Source organism: Nicotiana sylvestris, chromosome 3, assembly GCF_000393655.2.
Source record: "Nicotiana sylvestris chromosome 3, ASM39365v2, whole genome shotgun sequence".
NCBI lineage: Eukaryota > Viridiplantae > Streptophyta > Magnoliopsida > Solanales > Solanaceae > Nicotiana > Nicotiana sylvestris.
The window spans coordinates 176819197-176845602 of NC_091059.1; the positions used below are offsets into that span (position 1 = coordinate 176819197).

General features: G+C 37.6%; 1 protein-coding gene across 1 annotated transcript; it reads left to right on the top strand.

Moving 5' to 3' along the window:
* The first annotated feature begins 18106 nt into the window (after positions 1-18106).
* Positions 18107-25598, top strand: LOC104211811 (ABC transporter A family member 2). The gene is made up of 16 exons (XM_009760939.2): positions 18107-18488; positions 20901-21132; positions 21248-21417; positions 21512-21697; positions 21823-21918; positions 22000-22200; positions 22510-22669; positions 22747-22973; positions 23371-23488; positions 23572-23648; positions 23768-23857; positions 23988-24131; positions 24234-24536; positions 24622-24702; positions 24842-25015; positions 25132-25598. The coding sequence occupies exons 1-16, from the start codon at positions 18120-18122 to the stop codon at positions 25393-25395; spliced, it is 2892 nt and encodes a 963-aa protein (XP_009759241.1). The 5' UTR covers positions 18107-18119; the 3' UTR covers positions 25396-25598.
* Positions 25599-26406: the final 808 nt, after the last annotated feature.

Sequence of the window (26406 nt, forward strand, 5' to 3'; positions counted from 1 at the left end):
GAGGTGGGTAATATTCCAGTTGTTTGGTAGTAGCTTTCCTTCCATTGTTTCTAGTTGGAATGACCCTTTGTTCGCTGTTGCCGTGATTTTGTACGGGCCATCCCAATTTGTTCCCAGTTTGCCTTCCCGTGGGTTTTTGCTTACTTGTGTTTTAGCTTTAAGTACGTAGTCTCCGAATTTGAGCGACCTGACCTTTGCCTTTTTGTTACAATAACGTTCTGCTTGTTGTTTTTGGGCAATCATCCTTATGTAAGTCATGTCTCTCCGTTCTTCGACTTCGTAGAGCTCTTGCCTTCTGCTTTCATCGTTCCTTCGTCCGCTCTCATGGGAGTATCTTAGTCTAGGCTCGCCGACTTCGACCGGTATTACTACATCAGTCTCATAGACTAACGAGTAGGGCGTCTCTCATGTGCTTGTCTTCGGCATTGTTTGGTAGGCCCAGAGTACTTCTGGCAATATTTCCGCCACAACCTTTTGGCATCTTCAAGTTTTTTCTTCATGATGTTCAGTATTAACTTGTTGGAAGACTCCACTTGTCTGTTGCCCGCGGGGTGGTATGGAGTTAAGAGTATTCTTTTGATATGCCACTTCTCAAAAAAATCAGCGACTTTTTTTCCTGTAAATTGAGGTCCGTTATCGCATCTGATCTCTTTGGGGAGGCCGAACCGGTATACAATATTTTTTCATATGAAGGCGATTACTTCTTGCTCATGTATCTAGGCGAATGCTATTACTTCTACCCACTTAGAGAAATAGTTAATTAAAACTAAAAGGAATCGTACGTTACCTGGACCTGCCGGGAGAGGGCCCACGATGTCCATCCCCCATTTGATGAATGGCCAAGGGGAGGTGACTAAGTGGAGGTGTTCGCCAGCTTGATAAATCATTAAGGCATACATTTTGGCATTGCTCGTGTTTTTTCACGAAGTCCGCGACATCTTTTTCATGGTGGGCCGGTAATATCCTACCTGTATGAGGCATATGACCAAAGCCCAATTGCCAGAATGAGCTCCACAATAGCTTTTGTGGACCTCTTCAAGGACACACCGCGTCTGATTTGGGCCCAAGCACTTCGCTAGGGGGTCGTCGTACATTCTCTTGTACAAGGTCGTTGTAAATGATATTGTACCTGTCTGCTTGCATTCTCAGTTTCTTGGCCTCTTTTTGTCACCTAGGAGTACGTCGTCCTGCAAGCATGTAACAATACGATTGCTCTAGTCCCAAGTCAGGTTTATGGCTCTTACCTCGATTTGGTCTATCGACGAGTTGAGAAGGTGTACTATACTTCTGTCTCTGGTTGTAATGTTTTTGGTGGTTGCTGCTAGCGAGGCCATCCTCCTCAGCATTCTATGCTCGCGAGATCTGGTCGAGTTGACATTCATTGAATTCAGGAAATAACTTACAGATTTCGGTCTGGTATTTTTGTAACCTTTGTTCCTTCATTTGGAAATCTTTGTGACTTGGTGGACAACGAGTTGAGAATCATAGTATAGTCTTAATCATTTCACCCCGCATTTGAGTGTTATCCTTAACCGTGCAAACTCGGCCTCATTGTTAGTCATGTCTGGGTACCTTATGGACTAGCAAATCACTTTGTCGGTTAGAATTTCGAGTAAGAGTCATAGTCCGAACCCTGACGCGTTAGACGCGTTGTCAGTGTACATGACCCAGAGGTCCTGTGTTTGGGGATAAGTGTGTGCGACTTCTCTTTCAACATTGGGAATTATTTTTGCACTAAAGTCGGTGACGAAATAAGCAAGAACTTTTGAATTTATCGTTGTCCACGGCTGATATGCGATATCGTGCTCGCTTTGTTCGATGGCCCATTTGGCCAACCTTCCCGATAGTTGGGGTTTATATAAAATGTTTCTGAGGGGGAAAGTCGTTACGATCGAGATGGGGTGGCACTGGAAATACGGTATAAGCTTTTGTGAAGCTACAACTAAGGTTAGGGCCAATTTTTCGAGGTGGGGTATCTCGTCTCGGTGTCGACTAGTGTTTTGCTAATGTAATAAATGGGAGACTGGATACCTTTATTTTCTCGAACCAAGACTATGCTCACAACTACTTTGGATACAGCTAGGTAGACGAAGAGACATTCCCTTGGCTCTGGTTTTGAAAGTAGAGGTGGCGACGACAAATACGCTTTAAAATCCTTCACGGCTTGGATGCATTCAGAAGTCCATTGGAGGCTATTGTCCTTCTTGAGTACGCCGAAAAATCTGTGGCACCTATCTGATGATCGCGAAATGAACCTTGAAAGGGCGGCAATACGACCAACCAAGCTCTAAACCTATTTTTTGGTGGTCAAGTATTCCGGTATCCCTTCGACGGCTTTGATTTGATCAGGATTGACCTCGATTCCCCGTTGTGATACCAGGAAACCTAAAAATATTTTTGAGGCCACACCGAACGTACACTTTTCGAGGTTCAATTTCATTCTGTATTGTCTAAGTATGTCGATGTGATCTTCTTTCCTTTTAGACTTGACTAGCATGTCGTCTATGTAGACTTCCACCATTTTGCCAAGCTGGTCTTTGAACATCCTCGTCACCAACCTTTGGTAAGTTGCATCTGCATTTTCAGCATGACCCTGTAGCAGTACGTCCCATGGTAGGTGATGAAAGTGGTTTTCTCTTGATCCTCTTCTTCTATGAGTATTTGATTATAGCCTGAATAGGCATCCAAGAACCTCGGTAATTCATGTCCGGTCGTTGCATCGATGAGTTGGTCGATATGAGGTAACAGAAACGAATCCTTAGGGAATACCTTGTTCAAATCTGTGAAATCTACGCACATCCACCATTTCCCATTCTTCTTTTTCACCATGACCATATTGGCGGCCCACTGGGATATTTTGACTCCTTGACGGAACCGTTTTCCAATAGCTTTTCCACCTTTCGTGCACCGCGTCATTGATCGCTGAGTTGAACTTATACTTGAACTGCCTCACTGGGGGTGGAATGGGTCGACGTTCAGCTTGTGCGTGGTGATTTCCTTCGGGGTACCTGGCATATCTACATGGCTGAAAGCAAAGTGGTATGTGTTAGTAGTTAAGAATTGACTGAATTTACCTAGTTCCTGAAGTTTGCCGCCGATTTAAGCTTTCTTGATGTAGTCATTGGTGTCTAATTGAACGGGGTCGAGGTCTTCTACGGTCGATACATACCGCAGCTTCGACCATATCGGGGCCTCTAATGACATCCTCGCTATTGTCACATATCGACCTCGACCCTGTTGATTGATATGCCTATTTTTATTTGTCATATGTTTGTTAAGTGATCGTGCAGTCTTGGGAGATGCATTAGCATTCCCGGGATGTGTGTTGTTCCCCTCGTATGCTGAATATTCCCCATGGAGTTGGGAATTTGATGACTTGGTATAAGCAGGAAGGGATGGCTCTCATGGTGTGTATCCATGGTCGCCCTATTATGGTGTTGTACATTGTGTCTTGGTCCATGATGTGGAACGTGGTTTCCAGAGTGACGCCATTGGCCAGGACGGGGAGTGTGATTTCGGCAGATGTTCGCTCAACTACATTGTTAAAAATAGTTAGCGCGATGCAACATGGCACTATCTTATCCTCGAGTTTCATTTGTGAAAGTACTCGAGGGTGGATAATGCATGCGGCGCTCCCATCGTCTACCATAATGCGTCTCACATCGGTATTTAAAATTCGTAAAGTGATAACAAGGCATCATAGTGAGGGAAAACCAAACTGTTGGTATCTGACTTATCGAAGATGATACTTTCTTCTATTTCATCATATCGTTTGTGGGCGATTGACTGTTTGAGCTTGTGAGTTGTGGTGAACTTCACACTGTTGATGGAAGCATCATCGCCACTGCCGATGATCATGTGGACGGTGCGGGTTGGTGAGGGTGGTTGCGGCCCTTGATGTTGTTTACGTCCTCTGGAAAAGTTGGTCCTTCCCCGGTCCCTCTCTCATAGCATGTTTACAACCTCCTGTCTTAGGGCGATGCAATCTTTGGTCTTGTGACCTCATTCTTGGTGGAGCTCGCAAAGGGCATCCGATTTTTTAGTGCTCGGGTTTGACCTCATCTTTTGTGGCCACTTCACCTTAGGTCCGAGCTTCTCTAAGGCGTAGACTATTTCTGTAGGTGGCACGCAAAAATTGTGAGCGGATAATAAAGGGGGCATACCTCTCTCGTTCCGGTGAGTCCATATCCTTTATTTGGGTAGGCCTTCTTCGTGGCAGGAGGAGGACACAATGGTCTCTCTGGCATATGATAGATGTCATTCCATGTTGGGTCGCGGAGCTGCAAAGTCCTTCTTGTAACATTTCTATGATCTTTTCTGGATTCGGCCTATATTGAGGTCAATCGATGAGTTGGTACATTGAGGTCATCCTCATCTTCTCGAACCTCGGTGCAATACACGTCGTGTATTTCATCCCAAGTTGTCGGGTGTACTTCATGAGCCGACTTAATAACTTTCTTATCGCCCTCGAACCATTCCTGCCCAGCTCGTTTTGAAAGACTGCGACCGCCATCCCTTCCGATACGTTCGGCAATGTCATCCTTCCTCGGTTAAAACAGGCGAGGAAGTCCCTCAATCCCTCTCTTGGAGACTGTTTAATTGCAAATATGTCATTTACTCTAGCCTCGGCCTTCTTGGCCCCAGCATGGGCCGTTACGAAATTTTCGGCCATCTCTTTAAATGTTTCAATGGAATACGCAGGTAGTTGTGAATACCATGTTAACGCTCCCTTTGTGAGGGCTTCACCGAATTTTTTCAACAAAATGGAAGATACTTGTTCTTTGGCGAGGTCATTTCCTTTCACGGCAGTGACATAATGAGTCACATGATTTCAGGGTCGGTCGTGCCATCATATATCCTGAGGTAGGGTGGCATTTTTTTAGTTTTGTGGTATGGCATATGGGGCGGCGTCATCACTGTACGACTGCTCGAAGAACCGACCGACATCTCTTTTTGGCAAGATCTTAAGAGCGACTAGTATCTTATCGACTCTTTCTTGGTGTTCTCTCATTTGGTTTCGGAGTGCTTTGTTCTCATTCTCCATTTCCTCCATCTTTTTGGGAATGGCTGCGAGAGTGTCGTCACCTGCACTATTAATGAGATTGTGAGTAATACATGTTGTTGGATGAGGAGGAAATTGGTTATGATGTTCGTCTACTGGTTGTATGATGCAAGTTCTTGTGTTTTCTGTAGCCGTGTCCCGAGCGGGCTTACGGAGGATGCTGGTTAGCGTATTAGTTAGCCAAGCTTTAAGGAGCTTTTTTACGGCTGGGGGCGTCTCCTCCGCCACAGATGTGGAGGCTCCCTTACCAAGGGATTTTGTGATACTACAGTGAGGAGGGGGTGACCCATCTCGCCTAGGGGAGCCATTGGGCGTTGCGTCTTTATCTGTTGTTTCACAACTCTCATTGATGACGTTCATGAGGTTGGTTCGGAGGTCACTTATTATTTTCGTCATTTCTTCTTTGTTACCTGCCATATTGGATCTGTACATATAAAGAAAGGAGATCTTGTTCTTCCTTCATCTTTTTTACATTAGTTATCCGTGTTAGTTATAGATCTAGAGGAAACTAAAAATTTAACTAGGAAATCCCCACAGATGGCGCCAAATTATTTGACCAAAAAAATATAATTTTTGGCTAGAATGGTTGAGTTCATATAATAATGGGTTAAACTTAGTTAATATTAATATCTCTAGATGTGGGTTCCGAAAGTGTGACTAACATTAGACAGATCTGATGGTGGAATGATAACAATATGCATTAATTGTTCCAAAAAGTATAAGCAATAATAGAGGAAGAACTAGCAATAAATACCAAAAAATGGCATTTAAAGTAAATAGGAGAAGTGGTTTACCCAATAAAGGATGAACTAGATGATTGTACCTCCTAACAATGATGAGTGACAAACAAATCCTAGAAAAGGTAGTATTTGTATCTTTATAAGAGAGAGAGAATCTTTTATCGAAAGTTTGTCATTATCAAATAAGTGTCACATGCCCTCATTCCTTGTCTTTTTTTCCTATTTATATGGGACATATCCTTAATAAACCCTAATAGTACAGGTGCAGAGTATATCCACTAGAATATTCTCTTTAGATATCATATTCTAAAAACTAGCTGTTACAACTCCATTTGCAGTGCTCGACCTCGACCATTGTTGGCATCTCGACCACGAGTCTTGCTTCTTCCCGGTCGACCTCGACTGACTCTTTTCTCAATGCTACATTGCCCTAATTATAAATATTCTGGGGTAGATTTCAACCTATACAGTTAGTCCCTCCGCTTATTGAGACAGGCTTCAGACGACCTTGATGAGCAGATTCAATTTATTGTAGTCAAGAAGATTGGACGAGTGGGTCGGGTAGTGACGTTTGAGACGAGCTGACAACGTCACCAAAGTGACATCATGATATCATGCATCATTATGATGCGTTTTCCCGATGCTTTGCGTCTTTTTCCGTGCATCTGTCGGTTGGGTCTGTCGTTTCGATACCGATCCTGAGTAATGATGGCATAATTTCTTGGTTTTGATGCCCAAATTCTTATAAATAGGGATGTGGGGGCATTCATTCGTGCTTTACGTATTTTTCATATCGAATCCTTGTGCCTCTTTCTCCTTACTCCATTGTTGTGTGTTTTCTTTACTAGTTCCAGTGATTCTAGTTGCTTTTAACCCTTCTGTACTTGAATATCCTTTCTTTCATCAAAACTATGGCTAATGTGTCATCTGGTCTTGGTGAGGGAAATAACCCGATCCCTTTGGCAATAATTTTGCCTTCTCATGTTGAGGGCATCTTTGTTGCCATTGAGGATGAGAACTTTCCTATGGTAGAGGAAATAATTCCTCGTGGCGAGAAAGTTAGATCTAACTTCTCAATGGCGCCTGAAGCTGAGCCTGAGGTCTCTGGGTCGGCGATGAAAGAGGCCGATCTAGCAGAGCTTAGGTCTAAATCCAACATTTGCGCCCGTATCGATTTGGTCCCTGCATTGCGGGATGTAGTACAAATCCACCGTCTCGGGTATTGCGTGTTTTACGCATACCCCTTCTATGATGGCTACGCTCTTCCCCTTCTCCAATTGGCAGAGTAATTCTGCCGTTACAATGGCGTCTGCCCGGCTCAACTAGCCCCATATATCTACAAGCTCATTGGATGCTTACTAGATTTGCGGAATTGGCCGGAGTCGAGATCACACTCTGGCATCTGATGCATCTCTTCGCCCCTAGTTTCTACAGGGGACAATGTTTAACCTTCGCCATCTAGGGGGCAAATGTCTGATTGTGAAGATGGACGACAAAGCGAACCGTTAGTTCTGGCACAACTTTTTCTTTGTATAACCAAAGATGTGGTGGCCAACGCGGACAGCTTCCCTAAGACTTGGAATTATACTCGTAAGCGTCTAACCTTACTTCATTGAAACATTTGATTTGTGTGTTTTAGTCGTGGGTTTTGAACTCTTGTTCCCTTCTTATGCAGCCAAGACTACGTCTCCTTCTTTGGTCGGGGACATTTCTGAATGGGTTGACCGCGTTTTCCCCCTTGTCGTTGGAATTTTTGAGTGGCCGGACTTTTTAAAGAAGTTTGGTCCTGCTCCTTCTTTGACCGGTGAGCTTGTCTATTTTTTTGCTTGTTTTGTTTTGGCTTCTTATTCGCCTATTTTTTTATAGTTTGCTTTTGCCGGTAGTGATAACCTTTTTTGATTCTTTCTTTTCCAGCCCGAGGATCTTCGAGGAGGTCGAAAACTCCCCCTCATACATTCCGTAAGAGGAAAGCTACCTCCTCTTCGGTGTCTATCCCCCCTACGACCGCGTCTAGGCCTACTCGCTCTTTCATTTCCGTTCTCTCCTCAACCACGGTTAGGTATGCTCGGTCTTCGGCCCATCTACCGCAAAAACAACATCATTTTTTTTCCATTTCAACAAATATCTTTTCATGATGTAGAAAAAATATTTTCTTTTATTTCAATAAAATGAGTAATTTATTTTCATGTTGTAGAAAAAGTACTTTTTTTCAATCAAAAAAAGAGTATTTTCTTTTTAGCTATGAAACACAAATTTCAATGTTGTTTTTGCATAAAAATAAAGTATCACACTAATTCCTTTGAGTTTGTTTGAATTTTTAGAGGAATAATTAAATTCTTGAAGAAAATAGAGTCCTTAAAACGTTGGGTATTTGGGGGAGGGGTGGGGGAGCAAGAGGCAGATGGACTTGGGAGGGGGGGGGGGAGGAGAGTACCATAGAAAAATATTTTCTACTATCTAACCATTTAACCATACACTAAAAAATATTTTTCGAAATTTTTTTTCTACTCGCCAACCAAACAAGGGAAATAAGTGATAAAACCACTCATTTTCTAGGAAAATATTTCCTTCATACCAAACACACTCTAGAAATTGAATATAATTTCTTCTACCATTGCTGCCAAACAGTTTTCACATCATTTTCGTGATATATACTCCCTCTGGTCCATAATAAGTGACTTTTTAGCCTTTGACACACCCTTAAGAAAAATACAAACTCATAGAGAGAAAAAGATATATTAACTAAATTACCCTTAATTAATTGTTTGCTTGACACTTGGGATATATAAATAAGGGCAAATTTTAGAAAAATAAAATTAATTTCTTTTTTTATTTTTATTTGAAACCATCACCTTCAAGCTAGAGCCTTTGGTGTGAGGGGTTAGGCAAGACCCCTACCATGTCTATATATAAACAAAAGAGTACAAAATAGAGGGGGACAAGGACTTTACCTCTATAACTAATGAAAGAAAGGAAAGCCCATGTTCCTTCTTAATTATGTAAAAGGGAAATTTTCATAAAGCACTATCTTTTAGTAGTAATTAGACATCTACAAATACCATTTGTTATATTACGGATTATAGGTACCTTTTCTGTGGTTATAAGACGTATTTGATGTATTTAAGCTATTGTATTAATGAATACAGTAGCAAAAATAGGCGTGAATCAGGGAAGTCCAGCTAATCAGTTGTTGTATTCGAGTGTATTCGACTGTATTCATGGAGTGAAACGTGGGATTACAGCTGGATAGATTATTGTATTCGACTGTATTCACGACGTGAAATAGGGGATAACACTGTTTTTAAAACGGAAAGTGAATCAATTAACATAATAGACTCCTAATATAACTCAACAAACTCAATTATAACACACAAATTTTGTATTTTCTGTTATAAAAAAGATTCTCAATCGAAAAATACACAAAAAATATAGCAATCTTCAGAGAAATTATATAATACATCCGAATATATAAATTATATTAATTAAAAAAAATATATGGATTGGCATATACTGAGACAATGAATACAGTGAAATACATAGAATACAACGGGATACATTGAAATACAATGAAAAAAAAGATAGTAAATACAATGAAATACATGGAATACAACGAAATGCATTGAATTACAATTAAAAAAAGACAATGAATACAATGAAATACATGAAAATACATTGAAATATATTAACAGAAAATCAAATTGCTCAGCCCCAAACTTCGTCGTCTTTGTTCAAGAACAAACCCTAATTTCCTGCGAATCCGCCGTTCACCGGAAGCCGGTAGTGAAAACGCCCCGCCTTGGTCCGGCGATGGTGCCTTCAATAGCAAAAAACAACGTCAAAGCCTTCAATGTCATATCTCAGAAGATGTAGAAATCATAGAAACTTATATCCTTAAATGACGAATTGATTGATAAAGACGAATTAAGGATATCACATAAACTTATATCATTTAAAGCCTTCAAGCCTTCAATGACGAATTGAGGAAGGAAGAGGAACAGTGAATTCAATGGGTGGTTTTGCCCCTCTCTGTCATTCTCCGCCGTCGATGATCACTCAAATAAAAAAATTCGAGACAATGGAGATGAATCAGTGGTGAATTGTGGTTGTATTCATGGAGAAAGACTGACGTTGAGAGAGTGAGAGAAAGGGTGGAGAAAAATCTGAAATAATGAGAGAGAAAAATAATACAAAGCGTATTTTATGGCTTAAGAGTAGGAGGTAACCATAAATAGATATTTGACTATAAAAATCAAAAGGTATCTATGGAATATAATTTTTTAAAAAGGTATTTATTTAAAATAAATAAGGTATCAACCTTTGCTGTAGGAGGTAAAAATTTCTTTGTAAAATGACACTTATTTTGGATCAAAATTAAAAGACCAAAAAGTCATTTACTATGTACCGGAAAGAATATTTCATTAGTTCTTTGATCGGACAATTTATTTGTTTCCTATTTTTAGGGAAAATTTTATTTTGTGTCTCATACAATTGACACTAGTTGTATGAGACACCTTTTTGTCTCACAGTTTTGTGGACCCGGAAGTGCAAGACTAGGGTCCACAAATTTGTGAGACAGAGAAATTAAAAAATAGCCAGATTTACAACTGGTCGTTCAAAAATAGCCCAGTTTCAAAAGTAATCGAAATTTAGCCACTTTTCATAAAAAGATAAATCTGAGCGAAAATACTATTCAAAACCCGGAAAATACATCAGTATATTATACTGGAGTTCCAGCATAAGTATGCTTGAACTCCAGCATATTATACCGGAGTTTCAGGATAAGTTTGTTGGAGCTCCAGCATAATATGATGGAGTTCTAGCATACTTATCTTGGAACTCCAGCATAATATACTGGAGTTCCAGCAAGTATAATTGTCCAGTATTGGAGTTTGGAGCACCGATGCTCCAGTCTCTAGTATATTATACTGAAGTCAGCAAAGTATACTGGTACAACATAATATGTTGGAGTTCATACATAGGTGCACCGAACTCCAGTATATTATGTTGGACCAGTCTCTGTTGCAGCAAAACAGTGGCTATTTTTCATTGACTTCGTAAACACTGGCTATTTTTTAATGACCAGTCCGAAAACTAGCTATACCATGCTATTTTTACGCCAAAAAGGAGTCTCACACAACTAATGTAAGTTGTGTGAGACTATGGGTGTTTATCAAGCGGGCTGGGACGGGCTGAACGGGAAAACCCCCAGCTCGTTCGGTTAGCGGGCGGGCTGTTAGCGGGCTGGGGATAACGGGTTGTTATAGGGCTGGGATTTTTCGGGTTTTCGTGGGCCCGTATGGGTTAGGGCTCACACGGGCTCGGGCGGGCCAGGCTCAAATTTTTTTCTTTTTTTTTTTAATTTAAATTTTATTTTTCTTATTCAATGTTATTGATAGTTAAGTATTTGCAAACTTTTAAGGGTTAGAATTAAATTTTGAAGTTTAAAGTTTTAAATTTGAAATTTGTATTTTATAATTATAAAATTGAAATTGGAAAGTAAGTGGCTACAAAAAATTATTTAATAAGAGTATAAGACCAATAGGCAAATGTAAGGAACAAACTCCGAAGGCTTTCATTTATATTTTTAATATTTCAAATTAATTTGCAAGTTCTTTTTTTATTTTTTTTTTATTTTTGAACTTGCAAATTAAAACTTAAAAGTTTACAATAATTATAAAAAATAAGAAATAGTACATCACATGCTTTGCATCATTTTTGTAAGTTCTTCCATGTCAACATGAGGTTCTTGATTTCCGGGATTGGTTGAATCGGAACCATAAACCATTATACTCCAATTTCTTGGTCCTCCTCTTCATCTACCTCGTCACTCCTTTGATTTCGCCGTTCTGGTCTTATCCAATCTCTGAAGCACACTAGAATTTCCAAAGCGTTACTGCCAAATGAATGACGGGTATCTTCTAGCTACTGCCTTGCTTGGCTAAATGCGCTCTCTGATGCGACTGTTGAAATCGGCACATTTAGCACGTCTCGAGCCATGGCCAAAAGAACAGGAAATTGATTTGAGTTGCTCCTCCACCAACTCAGCGGTAGAAAATCCTTTGTGAGGGGCTCTGGTGACTTTTGCAAGTAGAATTGTAGTTCATCAATATTCCTGCTACTGGTTTGTTGATGCTTTCCTAGTGTAGACCAAATCTGATAATCTTGAACACAATCATCATCATCCATAGTTGTTCCAGATGTTGAAGGATTAGTTGAAGGAATATTTGCATCTACAACCGAAGAAGCATCAACAATGTTAGCATAATAATTATATAAAGTTTGTAAATGTGTATGTAGCTCAGAAATACAAGTGTCAATATCAGGAGTTTCAGTTGGGCCAATATCCATATAAGTATATAAAGCTCTAATTAATTGGCGAACTTTATCATTTTGACAGTAGGGTTTAAAATAGCACCAATTAGGTAAATATAGGGAATTGGGTAGAAATACTTTTTAAACTTATCTAGCATAGATTCAACAACAGTAGCATATCCTTCTTTCTGCTTCAAATTATGTAGTAAAAGAGAAATTTCAGCAATATGAACTAAACCATTTGAAATGGTCGGATAATAAGCTCTAGAAAACTCAAGTGTAGCCACATAAAATTTTTGTAAAAATTGTATAACATCATGAATGACTTCCCAAGTTCTAGATGTTAACAAACGGTTAGGATCGGTACAATGAGAATTAGCAACTTCAGTTATAGACATTCTATATTTATAACAACATCTTAAGAACAAATAAGTATAATTCCACCTAGTAACTATTTCTTCAGGCATGAGTCTTGGTTTTAGTCCATAGTGTACACATTTTTCCTTAAATGCATTTAATCTAGCACTTCTATTATTTCCTTGAATTACACCAACAACTCTCCTAATTAAAGTAATTTCATCTCTAAATAATTCAAGGCCACTCTTCACAATCAAGTTATAAATATGACATGCACATCTAACATGAAATATTTCAGGAATTGGTGGGTGTAGATGCAATTTTAATATTGTAATAGCAGCAGTGTTGTTAGAAGCATTATCAAATGACATACACAAAACTTTTTCTGCAAGATTATAAAATATAGCAACTTCATGTATAGTATTACTTATAAATGCACCAGTATGACTTTGATCTTCATCATATTTAAAAGCAATAATACGTTTTTGCATACAAAAATTATCATCTATCCAATGGCATGTAACAGTCAAATAATCATTTCCATTCACAGCACGACCAATATCAGAAGTAAGAGAAACTTTACAAGGAAGACTTGCGAACAAATAACGTATATATGTCTGATATTGTCCAAAAAGCCTAAAGATATCAGCTCTACAAGTACTTCTAGGAATACCTTTAAACATAGGGTTATAAATTCTTTGAATATAAGTAACAAGATACGGTGAAGAAGCAAAACTAAAAGGTAAACAACCTAAAACAATCATTTTAGCTAATTCTTCCCGATCTTTCTTAATATCGTATTTCCCAAATAACCCACCAGTACTCGGGTTAAGTCTTTGTTGCCCAGATAACTCATCTACTCCCCATTCAAGAGGGTGTTTCTCTTCTATATGCCTACGAAGTTGACCCGTTCCCCCTCCTTTACCGGGCTCATGTTTATAATGTTCACTATAAATTTTACATTACATATTTTTTTTGATCTTCTAGTCTTTCAAAAAACATCCAACACTTACTTCTTAATCGTCGATTCTGCTTAATAGGGAGAGGAGGCCTACTTGTTGCACCTGCCCCCCTAACATTTTGAGTTTGACTAGCATTACCAGGTGTAGGTGGTGGTGTGTCAAGATTATCGGGTGATTGAATATCATCTAACAAAGCATCTAAATCATCATCTACACCATAATTTTCTTGCATTCGCTCATAATCTACATTTAAATTTTCAGGTGAACTTTCAGAAATATGTGTAAAGCTACTAGAAGAACCAACACCACCTCTTGTTCTTTTTGAAGTTTTCTTACTACCACCTCTAGTGCACGCTTTTTTGGCCGCTCTAAGTAAATTCATTATATAAATTAAAGTAAGAAATTAAATTAAGAAATTCAAGTAAGAAACTAAATTAAGAAACTAATTAATAAAATAAGTGTACACCAAATAAGAGAAAGAGATGGAACGAGTGTACCGGGATTCCTTATGCAGCACTAATTTTGAATTTTTGATATCAAAATTCAAACTTCAATTGATAGACCGAAACTTGATAGTTGATAATACTTGAATACTTGATAATTGATACCACACTTCACTTGAATAATTGATATTTGATAATAATAATTTTGTAATGGCTAAACTAAATAATTGATGAAACTTGAAATAATAAATAATTGAGAATTTGAGATTTGAGAATTTAAGAACTATAATATCAAGAGAGAATTGAGAGTTTGATACTTGAGAGAGAATTAGAGTAGTAAGAGAGTGAATTTGTGAGAAAAATGAAGAAGAAGAGGGGCTATTTAAAGATTTTGGGGTGGGAGGGCTATATTATTAATGGGGGGCCGAAATTGGCCATTTCTGCAATTTTTGGCCGTTCCCCAACGGTCATTTCTGAATTTGATCGTTGGGAACGGTCCAATTTAATTAAAAAAAAAAATTCAAACGGAAACCGGGCTGCTAACGGGCTGCAGCCCGTGTTCAGCCCGTTAAGGAAATTCGAATTTAACGGGTTCGGGGCACCATTAGTCTAAACGTGAACGTACACTGTCCAACCCGTCCCAACATGAACAGTAACGGATTGAACCGGGCTGAAAACAGGTCAGCCCGGCCCGATTAATACCCATACGTGAGACACATAATAAAACTTCTCTATTTTTAGCGTCCAAAGTCCTTTGAATCTGAAAAAGAAAAAGTCAGATGTCTCAACGAAAAAAAAAAATCAAGAAGTCATTGTCCTGCTGAAGCCACAGCGAATTGAAGTCGTCATGAGTTATTTAACAAAATCTTTTATTCAAAGTCTAACGATTAAAGCAAGTCACAATTAACTGATTAATTAACTCATTAACAGGGATTCAACAAATACATCTGCTGTTTAATACGAGTTTGATTTACGTTATGCTTAATATTTCATCTTCGACGTAGTTTCATTTTCTTAACTGAGAAGAAAACATGAAAATTCATGAAACCTTAATGTACATAAATTCAAATGAATAAGACGTTCTGTTGAATAAATAGTACCGGGGTATACTGTAGACTTTGACCAGCATAAGCAAACATATAGTACTAGCCAAAATAAGACTTCTAATATTAAGCGTTTTTACTGTAATAATAAGCTATATTCAATTTTATTATAGTGTAAATTTAAAATGGTTAGATGAAAACAAATTTTATTTATTTATTTTGGAGCACAGCTTAAACTACTGACTTTAGCTTCTTCAGTTGAATAACCACCAGCAACACATTTCGCTAGAATTTATTCAACTAATACATACAAATCACTTACTTAATTAAGTTTAATGTCAGGTCCTTAGTAATTAAGTTACGCTCATGTAAATCATGAAATTATTTAATATTGTAATAAATAATTAATCTTTTTTTAACTTATTAATTCCATTTTTATAAGCAAATAATTCCTTATAGTAATGGTCTCATGAATTAACTAACAATGTTAAACTGCTAATTAAAGAACAAAAACGACTAATTTGGCTGATGTTTTTCTTTTCAAGAACATTAATTCCATGTGCCACAATCCCACCAAAATCACGAGTTCATTTTACAGTTCGGAAATGTGGTCTAATATCGCCAGTTGATTTTTACATTTTCTGCGTAACAGAATATGCTACTTATGCAAAAAAATAAAAATAAAATCAAAGATGCTTTCAAAAGGTTGGCTTGCTACCCACGTAACAGAAAATTCTCAACGAACTTCCTCTACCAATTAGGAAACCCGTTGAGTTTTTCTTTTATCTCCTGACCCGTCTAGATCAATCCATTTTCTTTTGTCCGTTTTAAGTGACAAACGTTTGACAGATAGTTAAATTATGGTTTCAATTCAATTTAGAATGACTGATAGGAGTACACGTGAGGATGATTACTAACACGGTAATTCGGGATATTATTACTTTTAACTAGCGCCAGAAATTATTTATATGTGACTAATGACCCTAAATGACATGTACAAAACCCCCCAAAGTGCTCTCCACGTCATAATAGTAAATGACTATGTTGTCCCTCCCTGGCTCCATGCGAACAAAAGTAATTGTACTACATAATTATCACAAAATCCTAAGATCGACGTGAAGATCACGATATATTTTGGTTTGACGTGAATGGTTGGTTCACTGTATATGGGGGATTGTATTGCGGGATCAATGTGTTCTTTCTTCCAATTAGAAAATAAGAAACTGCTATCGTCCAAAAATATAATAATAGTAATTGTGATCAAGATTTTGACAAGCAACGCAGAGGAATAATATACTAATTAATAGACTATTTTGTCTTTTAAGTCATTTAGTGTTCCATGAAACCATGCCAAAATTTTAAATACCAACCTAAAATCACCGTGCACTTTATTATATTTGACAGTATTAAAATGAGTTTTAGACCTTCATGACTTTTTACAATGTTGAATTTAAGAAAATATATTTTTTAAATCTCTTACGTATAAAAGATATATTTCTCATGTATAAAAGCAAATCTCTCTTGTGTAAAAAAAAAAAGGTAATAAAACTAAATACAAATTTGTAACGGGCTACAAAATTAATGATAAATTTTAAAATATTAAAATAATAATTTAAGAGTTAGTTGATTCAACTATCATCAACTTAAAGTTTGAAAGGGTAAACATTGATGAAATAAATAAAAAACATCTTAGGTTGTAATTATAACCTATAAATAATGAACTGAAAAGGACAATAGGGGTGTTCATAAAAATCCGAAAAATCGAACCAAACCGAAAACCAAACCAAACCGACCAAAAAAATCGATACTTTTTGGTTTGGTTTGGTTTTGGTTTTGAAATTTAAAAACCGATCAAATTTGGTTTGGTTTTGGTTTTAATAAAAAAAATCCGAACCAAACCGAATATAAGAGTAGCTATTTTAAATTCATTATTACACCTATATATATGTATACTTTTATACAAATATATATATATATATATATACACACTTTTATACAAAGTTTCAAAAATTTTATAGTAAATGTTAATCGTTTGCACTTTTAGTACAGTTCTTTACCTTTACATTCTAGTTTGATTGGTAGTTTTCTTTTGTTAAGTGTAAGAATCTATTTCATGTTAAAAATAATATATTTTTAATTGAGTCCTTAAATTATTCATCACTATTTGATTCAATTATCATCAATATATCTTGGTAAATAATAGATTTCTCAAAGGGTAATTGATTTGATAGTGTTACGTTGAAAATGTGGTCGCCGAAATATGTGTTTGGTAGTATATGTCTTATATTTAAGAAAAAACTGACAAATAACCGAAAAATCGACATAAACCGAATCGAGAAAAAACCGACTTAATTGGTTTGATTTGATTCTAATATTTGAAAAACCGATTTATTTGATTTGGTTTGTTTTTAGGGAAAAATCGATCCAAACCGAACCATGAATATCGCAGAGGACAAGTACCTAATAATGTGACAACTAAAAGTATGCACTTACAGCTTGTTTGGATGGTTGTTACATATCGTTTCATAATGTATCGTATCGTATTGTATTGTATTGTACTGTATCGTTTGATGAGTACAATGTTTGGATGGATTGTGTCGTTTTGTCATCGTTTCATGGTATCATGCACCAGTAATATGATGAATAAACTTGCAATATTATAAAGAAAAATTATGAGATGATACATAAAAAGGTAGGGTAAATGATAAAATAAAATTATTTAACGATAATGAAGGGTGAGATTGAGAGAAAAACACAAGAAAATGATGCGACCACATCAAATCGATCGTTACATAAAGTGACACATTTCATCGTTACGTAACGACAGATTCAACGATACGATACAATAAAATTCAAGTAACAATTAAAACAAATATTATATTTAAAATAAGAATACGATACGATACAACTGGTGACAACCATCCAAACAAGGTGTTAGTTGCTTTCCCAAAACTTATTGTTAAAAATTTTCTCCGCAAACAACAAGGAAAAGTCCTCAACACCCTAATCCGTATTTGACTTTGCAACCTTTGGATTTAGATTCAGTGGCATGTCTAGTCAATTAACAAAAAACCAAGGGGCAAAAAGTAATAACACAAAAATTACCTGGAAAAGACGCGCCTTCATTCTTTTCCCCTTGCATATAAAGTGAATCAACTAACTTCCTTACTCTTCCAATACAGAAACTTTTGGTTAAAGCCATGGAATTGGAGAGGGGATTTCCATTGCTAAAACAGCAGTACAAAGCTTTATTAAAGAAGAATTTTATAGTGGCATGGAGGAACAAGAGAGCCACATTCCTTCAGTTATTCTCATCCCTCTTCTTGATATTCCTTCTTTTTATAATCCAAAAAGCAATAGAAGCTCGCTTTTCTTCTTCCTCCTCTTACGAGAACGTGCGGGACCCACAACCGTTAGTGTCGCCGCCAATCCCGCCCTGTGAACAAAAGAACTTCATCCGTCTCCCCTGCTATGATTTTGTTTGGAGTGGTTCTCAGAGTCCAAAAATCGGGCAGATTGCGAGCAGAATTATGGCTAATAATCCTGGCCGGTCTATTCCTACCTCTAAGGTATATATTACTCCTACTTGACTTGCTATTTACCTTTACATTTTGATATTGAACTGACATATGTTTTGCAAAATAGTTGTCATTGGGAATGACTGGGTTTAAGTTTGAGTTCGAGTTTTTGTTTCAATGTTTCTTTTTATTATCGTGTGAATCTTATATTAGTTGTTACTAATAACCGTGTATAAATTGGAGTTGGATACAATGTGTTGTTAGAGTTGTTGAACTTATTCAAAAAAACACTTAAATCACCGCAATGGAGAAACTACCTTTTTTCAATTTTTTTTGATAATCATGGTGTCCGGGCCAGCTTACGCGCACCTCGACTAATTCCACCAGATACTGTTACCTCCCACCAACAACAGGTATCAGGTAACTCTGTCCATCTACGCTTGGACAGATCGGAACAAATCACCTACTCCTCCGTTTCAATTTATGTGAACCTGTTTGACTGGGCACGAAGTTTAAGAAAAAATAAAGACTTTTGTAATTTGTGGTCCTAAACAAGTCAAAAAGGGGTCCAGAGTCTTTGTGTGGCTATAAAAGCTTCTTATTAAAGGTAGAATTGGAAGTTTTAAGCTAAATTGTTTTCAAATTTAGAAATGAGTCATTCTTTTCGGAACGGATCAAAAAAGAAATAGGTTCACATAAATTGAAACGGAGGGAGTAGTGTTTTTTTGTCTCTGATGGGATTTGATCCTGAAACCTCATTGTTCTTACCCACCTCATTGAAAACCTTTTCAAATATTTTAAAAAAGAAAAAATTTTGCTTGCCTAAAATTTTTTTGCTTGCCAATGAGAACTTTTACAATTATCCTGTATGGTTGCTACTTATTGTCTACTTTTTCTAATGTGATTTTCTTTGTTACTAAGCATAACACATACCTTCTGCGGTTTGTGTCTTCCTTGTGTTTTCCCTTGTCTGATTTCTATGCTTCTTACTTTATTAGAGGGGTTGCTCTGATGGTAAGCAACCCCCACTTCCAACCGAGAGGTTGTGAGTTCGAGTCTCCCCAAGATCAAGGTGGGAAGTTCTTGGAGGGAAGGATGCCGGGGGTCTATTTGGAAACAGTCTCTCTACCCTAGGGTAGGGGTAAGGTCTGCGTACACACTACCCTCCCCAGACCCCACTAAGTGGGATTATACTGGGTTGTTGTTGTTGTTGTTGTTGTTGTTACTTTATTTGAAAATTCTTGTGAGGGAAGAAATTCTGATAATCATCAGCCCAAATGAAGTTACTTTTGTCATCTTGTAACTTAAAATTTCCGATAATATGAGTACAGTTTGCTTGATAGCAATAAATCCGCTTTCCCCTATTCGTACTTTCAGAAAATAAATTTACAAATATTTCCTGCTTGCCCTAAATGCTGCTGTTCTCTCCATGTAATAAGTCTGGTACACCATGGAAATAACAATTCAACTTGTTCTTTACATATGTTTTTTTCATGTTAATTCGTCATGTGGTAGCGAATGATTTGGCATTGACTAAATGTATGAAGTAGGGAGACATGATCTTACCGCCTATACGAGAAGTGGACTTTTCCATTTCCTTACCTGCCACATGGTGTGCATGAATAATATTGGTAATGTGCTTTTACTGTATGAGAGTATGCAAAGGGGATTCCCCTTGAAAAGAGTGGACATTCCCGGTCTTTTACATAAAGGGCAGCCCGGTGCACTAAACTCCCGTTGTGCGCGGGGTCCAGGGAATAGTGGACATAAGGTCCGCTATTCCCGGTCTTTTACATATGCTTAACAAAAAGATTGCCTACGCTAAAATAAAGGAAGACGAGGACTCCTGTCCTTTTCAAGTTGATAAGGTTAATGCAGCTGGAACTTCCTTATCAAAATTTGAAGTTGTTTGCTTTGTCTGGCCTAAGTCTGAAGTTACCCATCTGTATCTTGTCCAACTTGAACAGTCGCTAACTTCTGTTGGCAGATCTTTTATCTAGAAAAACATGGTTGAATCTGGTAATGCAGTCACCCATTTTGCCAAATCATCCGCCTCACAATTTGACTCCCTAAAATGAACCATTTTTATGTTTCCTTGCCCATGAATCTGTCTAGTGTTCACTATCAGCTTTCTCTATCGTCATGGAGGTGGTGCGACTCCTTTCAACATATTAACAACAAGTACAAAATCTAGTCTAAGAATTGCATTGATAAATCCTGAATTTATGCACCATTTTTAACTCCATAGGAGATACATCTTGCTGTCTTCCTTTGAGTGTGCCAATCACCATTTTATCTCAATAAAGATAGATCTTGCTGTCCTCTTTTGAGTTTGGCAGTGTCCTGTTTACCACTGTATATCATGAATGGTTCCTTTAATTTGGTTCATTCTTTAGTTTAGTATGTCAAATCAAAGTCTTTGTTGGAACATTGACTTATCATACTATGCCTTCTTTTCTGTAGGTTCTGTCATTTAGAACACGAGATGAAGTGGATGAATGGCTTTTCAAAAACCCTATGCGTTGTCCTGGAGCTCTGCACTTTGTTGAAAGGAATGCTAGCATAATCAGTTATGGCATACAGACAAACTCCACTCCTGTTGTCAAACGAGGAGTCTTTGAAGATCCAACTTTTAAATTCCAAATCCCACTTCAACTGGCAGCAGAACGTGAAATTGCAAGATCTCTGATTGGAGGTATATAAGTATGACATTTACTACTGGCTATGATCCGGTAAATGGATTGTGATGGTTTAAATCAAGTTCTCATTTTCCTAGGCCACCATTGTCTTATGATTATGTACATTTTCAGATCCAAACTTCAGTTGGGTTGTCAGTTTCAAAGAATTTGCACATCCTGCTTTTGAAGTTTTCTCAGCCTTGGGTGCTGTTGGGCCTACCTTTTTCTTGGCTGTTGCTATGTTTGGCTTTGTCTTCCAAATCAATGTTTTGATCATTGAAAAGGAACTCAAACTTCGGCAGGTATCAGCTCTCTTGCATTTTTGTAAGAGATAATATCATTCTTCTACTTCATGGGAGATGTTTCGTTTTCTGAATGTCGCATTTTGTCTTACAGGCAATGACTATGATGGGTCTCTATGATACTGCCTACTGGTTGTCATGGTTCACATGGGAGGGATTCATCACACTTATCTCCTCTCTTCTCATAGTTCTCTTTGGGATGATGTTTCAATTTGAGTTTTTCTTGAACAACAGTTTTGCCGTCGTGTTTCTCCTTTTTTTCCTTTTCCAGCTTAATATGGTGCGTTCCACCGTTCAATTTAACAATTTCACCAAATACAATCTGCATTCATTTGCAACTTCTAATGAGGCAAACTACTTCAATATTCAAGTCCACTGATATAGAATTTCTGCACCTGTTGCCAGATTGGTTTTGCATTCATGCTGTCTGCTTTTATTAGCAAGTCATCTTCAACAACAACTGTGGGTTTCTTCACATTTATTGTCGGTTTCATGACTCAGGCAAGTGCTTTTCTTTGAATTGATTACTATCCATTACTGACTCAGTGGATAACGTATTTCTCATCTTCCATTGTTTTTCAGCTTGTCACAGCATTTGGATTTCCCTACAGCAAAAAATATTCCAAATCTTATAGGATCATTTGGTCATTGTTCCCACCAGATCTTCTTGCTCAAGGTCTTCAGTTACTTGCTGATGCAACTGCCACTCCTGAAGATCCTGGTGTCAGCTGGAGTGGTAGGACAAAATGTGCTTTTAATGATACCGAGTGTGTAATAACTATGGTAAGACACCTACTACAACACTAGGGCTTTCTCTTTTAGTTTGCAGTTCTCTTGATGTTGGGGAGGAGGTGCAGTATTTAGAGAGAAGTATTTGTTTGCTCGTAAATGATTTCAGTAGCTACTTCGTGTTCACTTCTCATCACTGCTACAGCTCCGTGAGTTTGAATGAGAGTGGAGCGAATGAGTTATGGAGGGACGAAGGAGAGACTCTGGGTCTTTGTTAATTCTTTCTTAGTGCAATACTGCTTTCAGTAGCATACAGTCATCTCGCATCTTACATGGGCCCATTATTTGTTGTTCTGTTAACAGAATGAGATTTACGTATGGCTCGTGTCAACATTCTTTCTGTGGTTTGTTCTTGCTATTTACTTGGACAACATAATTCCGAATGTTTCTGGTGTGAGAAAATCAATGTTCTACTTCTTGAATCCTGGATACTGGACAGGCAAAGGTGGAAATAAGGTGAAAGGTAAAGCAAAATTTCATTAGTACCTTAATAACGATCATGCTGTGACAAAACTTTAAGGGTGTTGTTTTTGTGTTCAGAGGGGGGTATTTGTAGCTGCACAGGTTCAGTGCCGTCCCTGGATAGTATTATACCAGATGATGAAGATGTTCTTGAAGAAGAGAACATTGTTAAACGCCAAGCTACGCAAGGTGAAGTTGATTCTGATATTGCAGTTCAACTACATGGCCTTGTAAAGATATTTCCAGGAACAACAAAGATGGGCTGCTGTAAGTGCCAAAGGAAATCTCCTTATCATGCCCTCAAGGTATTTATCTATTGGTCTAGGAGAAAATAACAGTAGCTGCTTTCCCTGTGCAAACGTAAGTCATCAGTAGAAAAAAAGAAGAAGAAGACAGTTTCTGTGTTTAGATAGGAGTCGAGCACTGGATCTAGCTCATTGACACTTACCTCAACATTTGGTTTTATTTCTCTTGCAACTTCTTCTGATTTCCTCGGCAATTTATTCAAATCAACATTCCTGTGAAGTCTGCATTAGTACGCGTTTACATATGTAAGAGTTTCCTATGGGAAATGAGAAGTCCACATTTCAAAAGAAAAAAAAAGTTAGAAGAAACTAGCATCTTTATTTAATAATACTCCGTAGATCCTACACCTTTACCCTAGCTGCATCTGCATCTCATTTTTTGGAGTCAATATTGCAGGGCTTATGGGTGAATCTTGCAAAGGATCAGCTATTTTGTCTTCTTGGGCCGAACGGAGCTGGAAAAACTACTGCTATTAATTGTTTGACTGGGATTACACCTGTTACTGCAGGAGATGGTAATATTGTTTTCAGTTTCACAAAAAGAAATTTTATGTTCCTTGCAAATTGCTTGTGTCTAACAAGAAGTTGCTTTTAACAGCACTAGTATATGGTCAGTCTATAAGAAGCTCTACGGGCATGTCAAACATTCGAAGGATGATAGGGGTTTGTCCCCAGGTGACTATTATTATCTTTATATGTTTCTATTTGCAAATCTTTCATGGATCTAACTAGTACTCTATCCTAGCAATATGTGTTTGCTTTAAAAAAATCCATTCATATTTGTCATTTTATAGTTTGATATTCTTTGGGATGCATTGTCCGGTCAAGAACACCTGCATCTTTTTGCCAGCATTAAAGGTCTACCCACTGCTTTAGTAAAAGAGGTGAGAGCATATAAACCTAATCTTTGTCTAGCCTTTTGTACCTATCTAAAGATATGATGAACAGGCCAAACCACCGACTAATTGAGCCGATTATAAATCCTGCTTAACCAATATTTCATTCAAATCACAGGTCGTAGAGAAGTCACTAGCCGAGGTAAAACTCACAGACGCAGCCAGAATGAGAGCTGGTAGTTACAGTGGAGGAATGAAACGACGCCTCAGTGTTGCTATAGCACTTATTGGTGAACCGAAATTGCTCATTTTGGATGAACCGGTAGGTTTTGGAAAATATGTCTTCTCCTGATGTTTATCAGAATTATGCCAAATAGAAATTTATCATGACATTCTCTTCTCTAAAACATGAAAACCCTCATAGACTACTGGTATGGATCCAATAACTAGAAGACATGTCTGGGATATAATTGAGGATGCAAAAAAAGGGCGTGCTATTATACTGACCACTCATTCAATGGAAGAAGCTGACATCTTAAGTGACCGTGTTGGTATCATGGCAAAGGGTAGACTTCGTTGCATTGGAACTTCAATAAGATTGAAATCAAGGTTTGGAACTGGTTTCATTGCTAATGTAAGCTTTTCTGGTGGGACAAACGGGACTCCTGAAACAGGAGATACTTTGAGTACATCTCAACCTGAAGCTGTGAAACAGTTCTTTAAAAGTGTATGTCAAAGATGCCTTTTCTTTTTCCCATTCTTTTCTGAAACTATTAAAGGAACTGGTTTTGATTTGCAAATTATGTACACAGCGCTTGGACGTGGTACCTAAAGAGGAAAACAAGTCCTTCTTAACCTTTATTATTCCCCATGACAAGGAGAAGTTGTTGACGGTAATATCTTTAAAGCAACTATGAGATTAGATTAGTTTAACATCATTTAATAGTCTTGCAACTTTATTGTGGAATTAAAAGTAGACTAGTTTTGGAATGTTAGCTCATTTGTTGATCATTGACTTTTACTCTCAACCAGGACTTCTTTGCTGAGCTTCAAGATAGAGAGAAGGAATTTGGCATTACAGATATCCAGCTTGGTCTTACAACTCTTGAAGAAGTTTTTCTAAACATTGCTAGACAGGCAGAACTGGAAGATGTTGCTGAAGGAAGCTTCGCGACTCTTACTTTAAATTCCGGGCTCTCACTTCAAGTAAGTTGATTATCAGATTCTTCGTTCCATAATTTTCATGATAAAATTGCATCCATAATTCAACTCACTGTGAAATGAGTGACACCAGTTTTTCATTTGTGGATGTGACTATTCAGATACCTATAGGAGCAAGATTTGTGAAAGTCCCAGGAACAGAATCTGCTGAGAATCCTATAGGTACTATGGTAGAAGTGTACTGGGAACAAGATGATTCTGGTTCACTCTGCGTTTCTGGTCATTCACAAGACATGCCAATACCAGCTCATGTTCAACTAAGAGATCCTCCTGCAGCCACTTCTGGTAGAGGCTTTTTACGAAGACGAAAACAAATTCATGGAATTGTGATTGATCCTGCACAGATTACGGATGCAAGTTCATAATAACGGTAGACTTAATAGCAACAGTAAGTTAAAAGGTTTTACATAACTATTTTTGTGTATAGGTGATTTGATGTAAAACTTGGAGTATCTGTTCATCATCAGAACATCTTTTTTGTATGTTGTAGCGTCGTTTTTGGTTAACATTAATTTATCTGTATATTAGAATCCCAAAGATAAATGCAGAAAGAGTTTTGATACAAACAGTAACTAATTAATCTCTTGATATAGGGACAAATAACATGTGTCACACCTCCTTTTTACGCACCCGCAGGGTACAAGGGAGTTTTTTTCAATTAAAGGACAATCGAAACGGGATTTGTTTATTTATTTCAGAGTCGCCACTTGGGAGATTTTAGGGTGTCCCAAGTCACCAATTTTAATCCCGAATCGAGGAAAAGGATGACTCCATATTACAGTCTGCGTACCAGAAATCCGGATAAGGAATTCTGTTAACCCGGGAGAAGGTGTTAGGCATTCCCGAGTTCCGTGGTTCTAGCACGGTCGCTCAACTGTTATATTCGGCTTGATTATCTGATTTTATACAAATATGAACTTATGTGCAAATTTTATCTTTTAACCGCTTTATTATTATTGTTTTTAAAAGAAATATGAACATCGCTTAAAACACGTCTTTGGACTGCGTTACATGAAATGCACCCACAATCCGGAACACGTTTTATTTGATGTTTTGGGATTTGGATTCGGGTCACATGAAATGCACACCCAGGCTTAAGAAAGTAAAATATTAAACACGCGCCTAAAGAGACTATCGCGTTATTATTTTGGGGAAGACCGTGAAATTCGCTAAACGGTCCTTCCGAATTCTAATTAAACCATACATTTTGTGAGGGCCCCGCAATCTATACGTTTTATTTGGCGAGGCTCGTCTCATTTTTATTTTTAAAGGATAAACCTACAATGACTATATTTTCTATTAAGTTCGTCTCTAAAATAAAAGAAAATCTCTTAATTATTTACATGCTGAAAAACGTAACTTATTAGTTATTAGTT

What these genes read in the sequence shown, in the direction of transcription:
- LOC104211811 (XM_009760939.2), top strand. Translation starts at nt 18,120, where the DNA reads ATGGAATTGGAGAGGGGATTTCCATTGCTAAAACAGCAGTACAAAGCT. An exon ending in CCGAGTGTGTAATAACTATG is followed by an intron (nt 22,201 to 22,509) that starts GTAAGACACCTA and finishes TTCTGTTAACAG; the next exon opens with AATGAGATTTACGTATGGCT. An exon ending in TGATAGGGGTTTGTCCCCAG is followed by an intron (nt 23,649 to 23,767) that starts GTGACTATTATT and finishes GTCATTTTATAG; the next exon opens with TTTGATATTCTTTGGGATGC.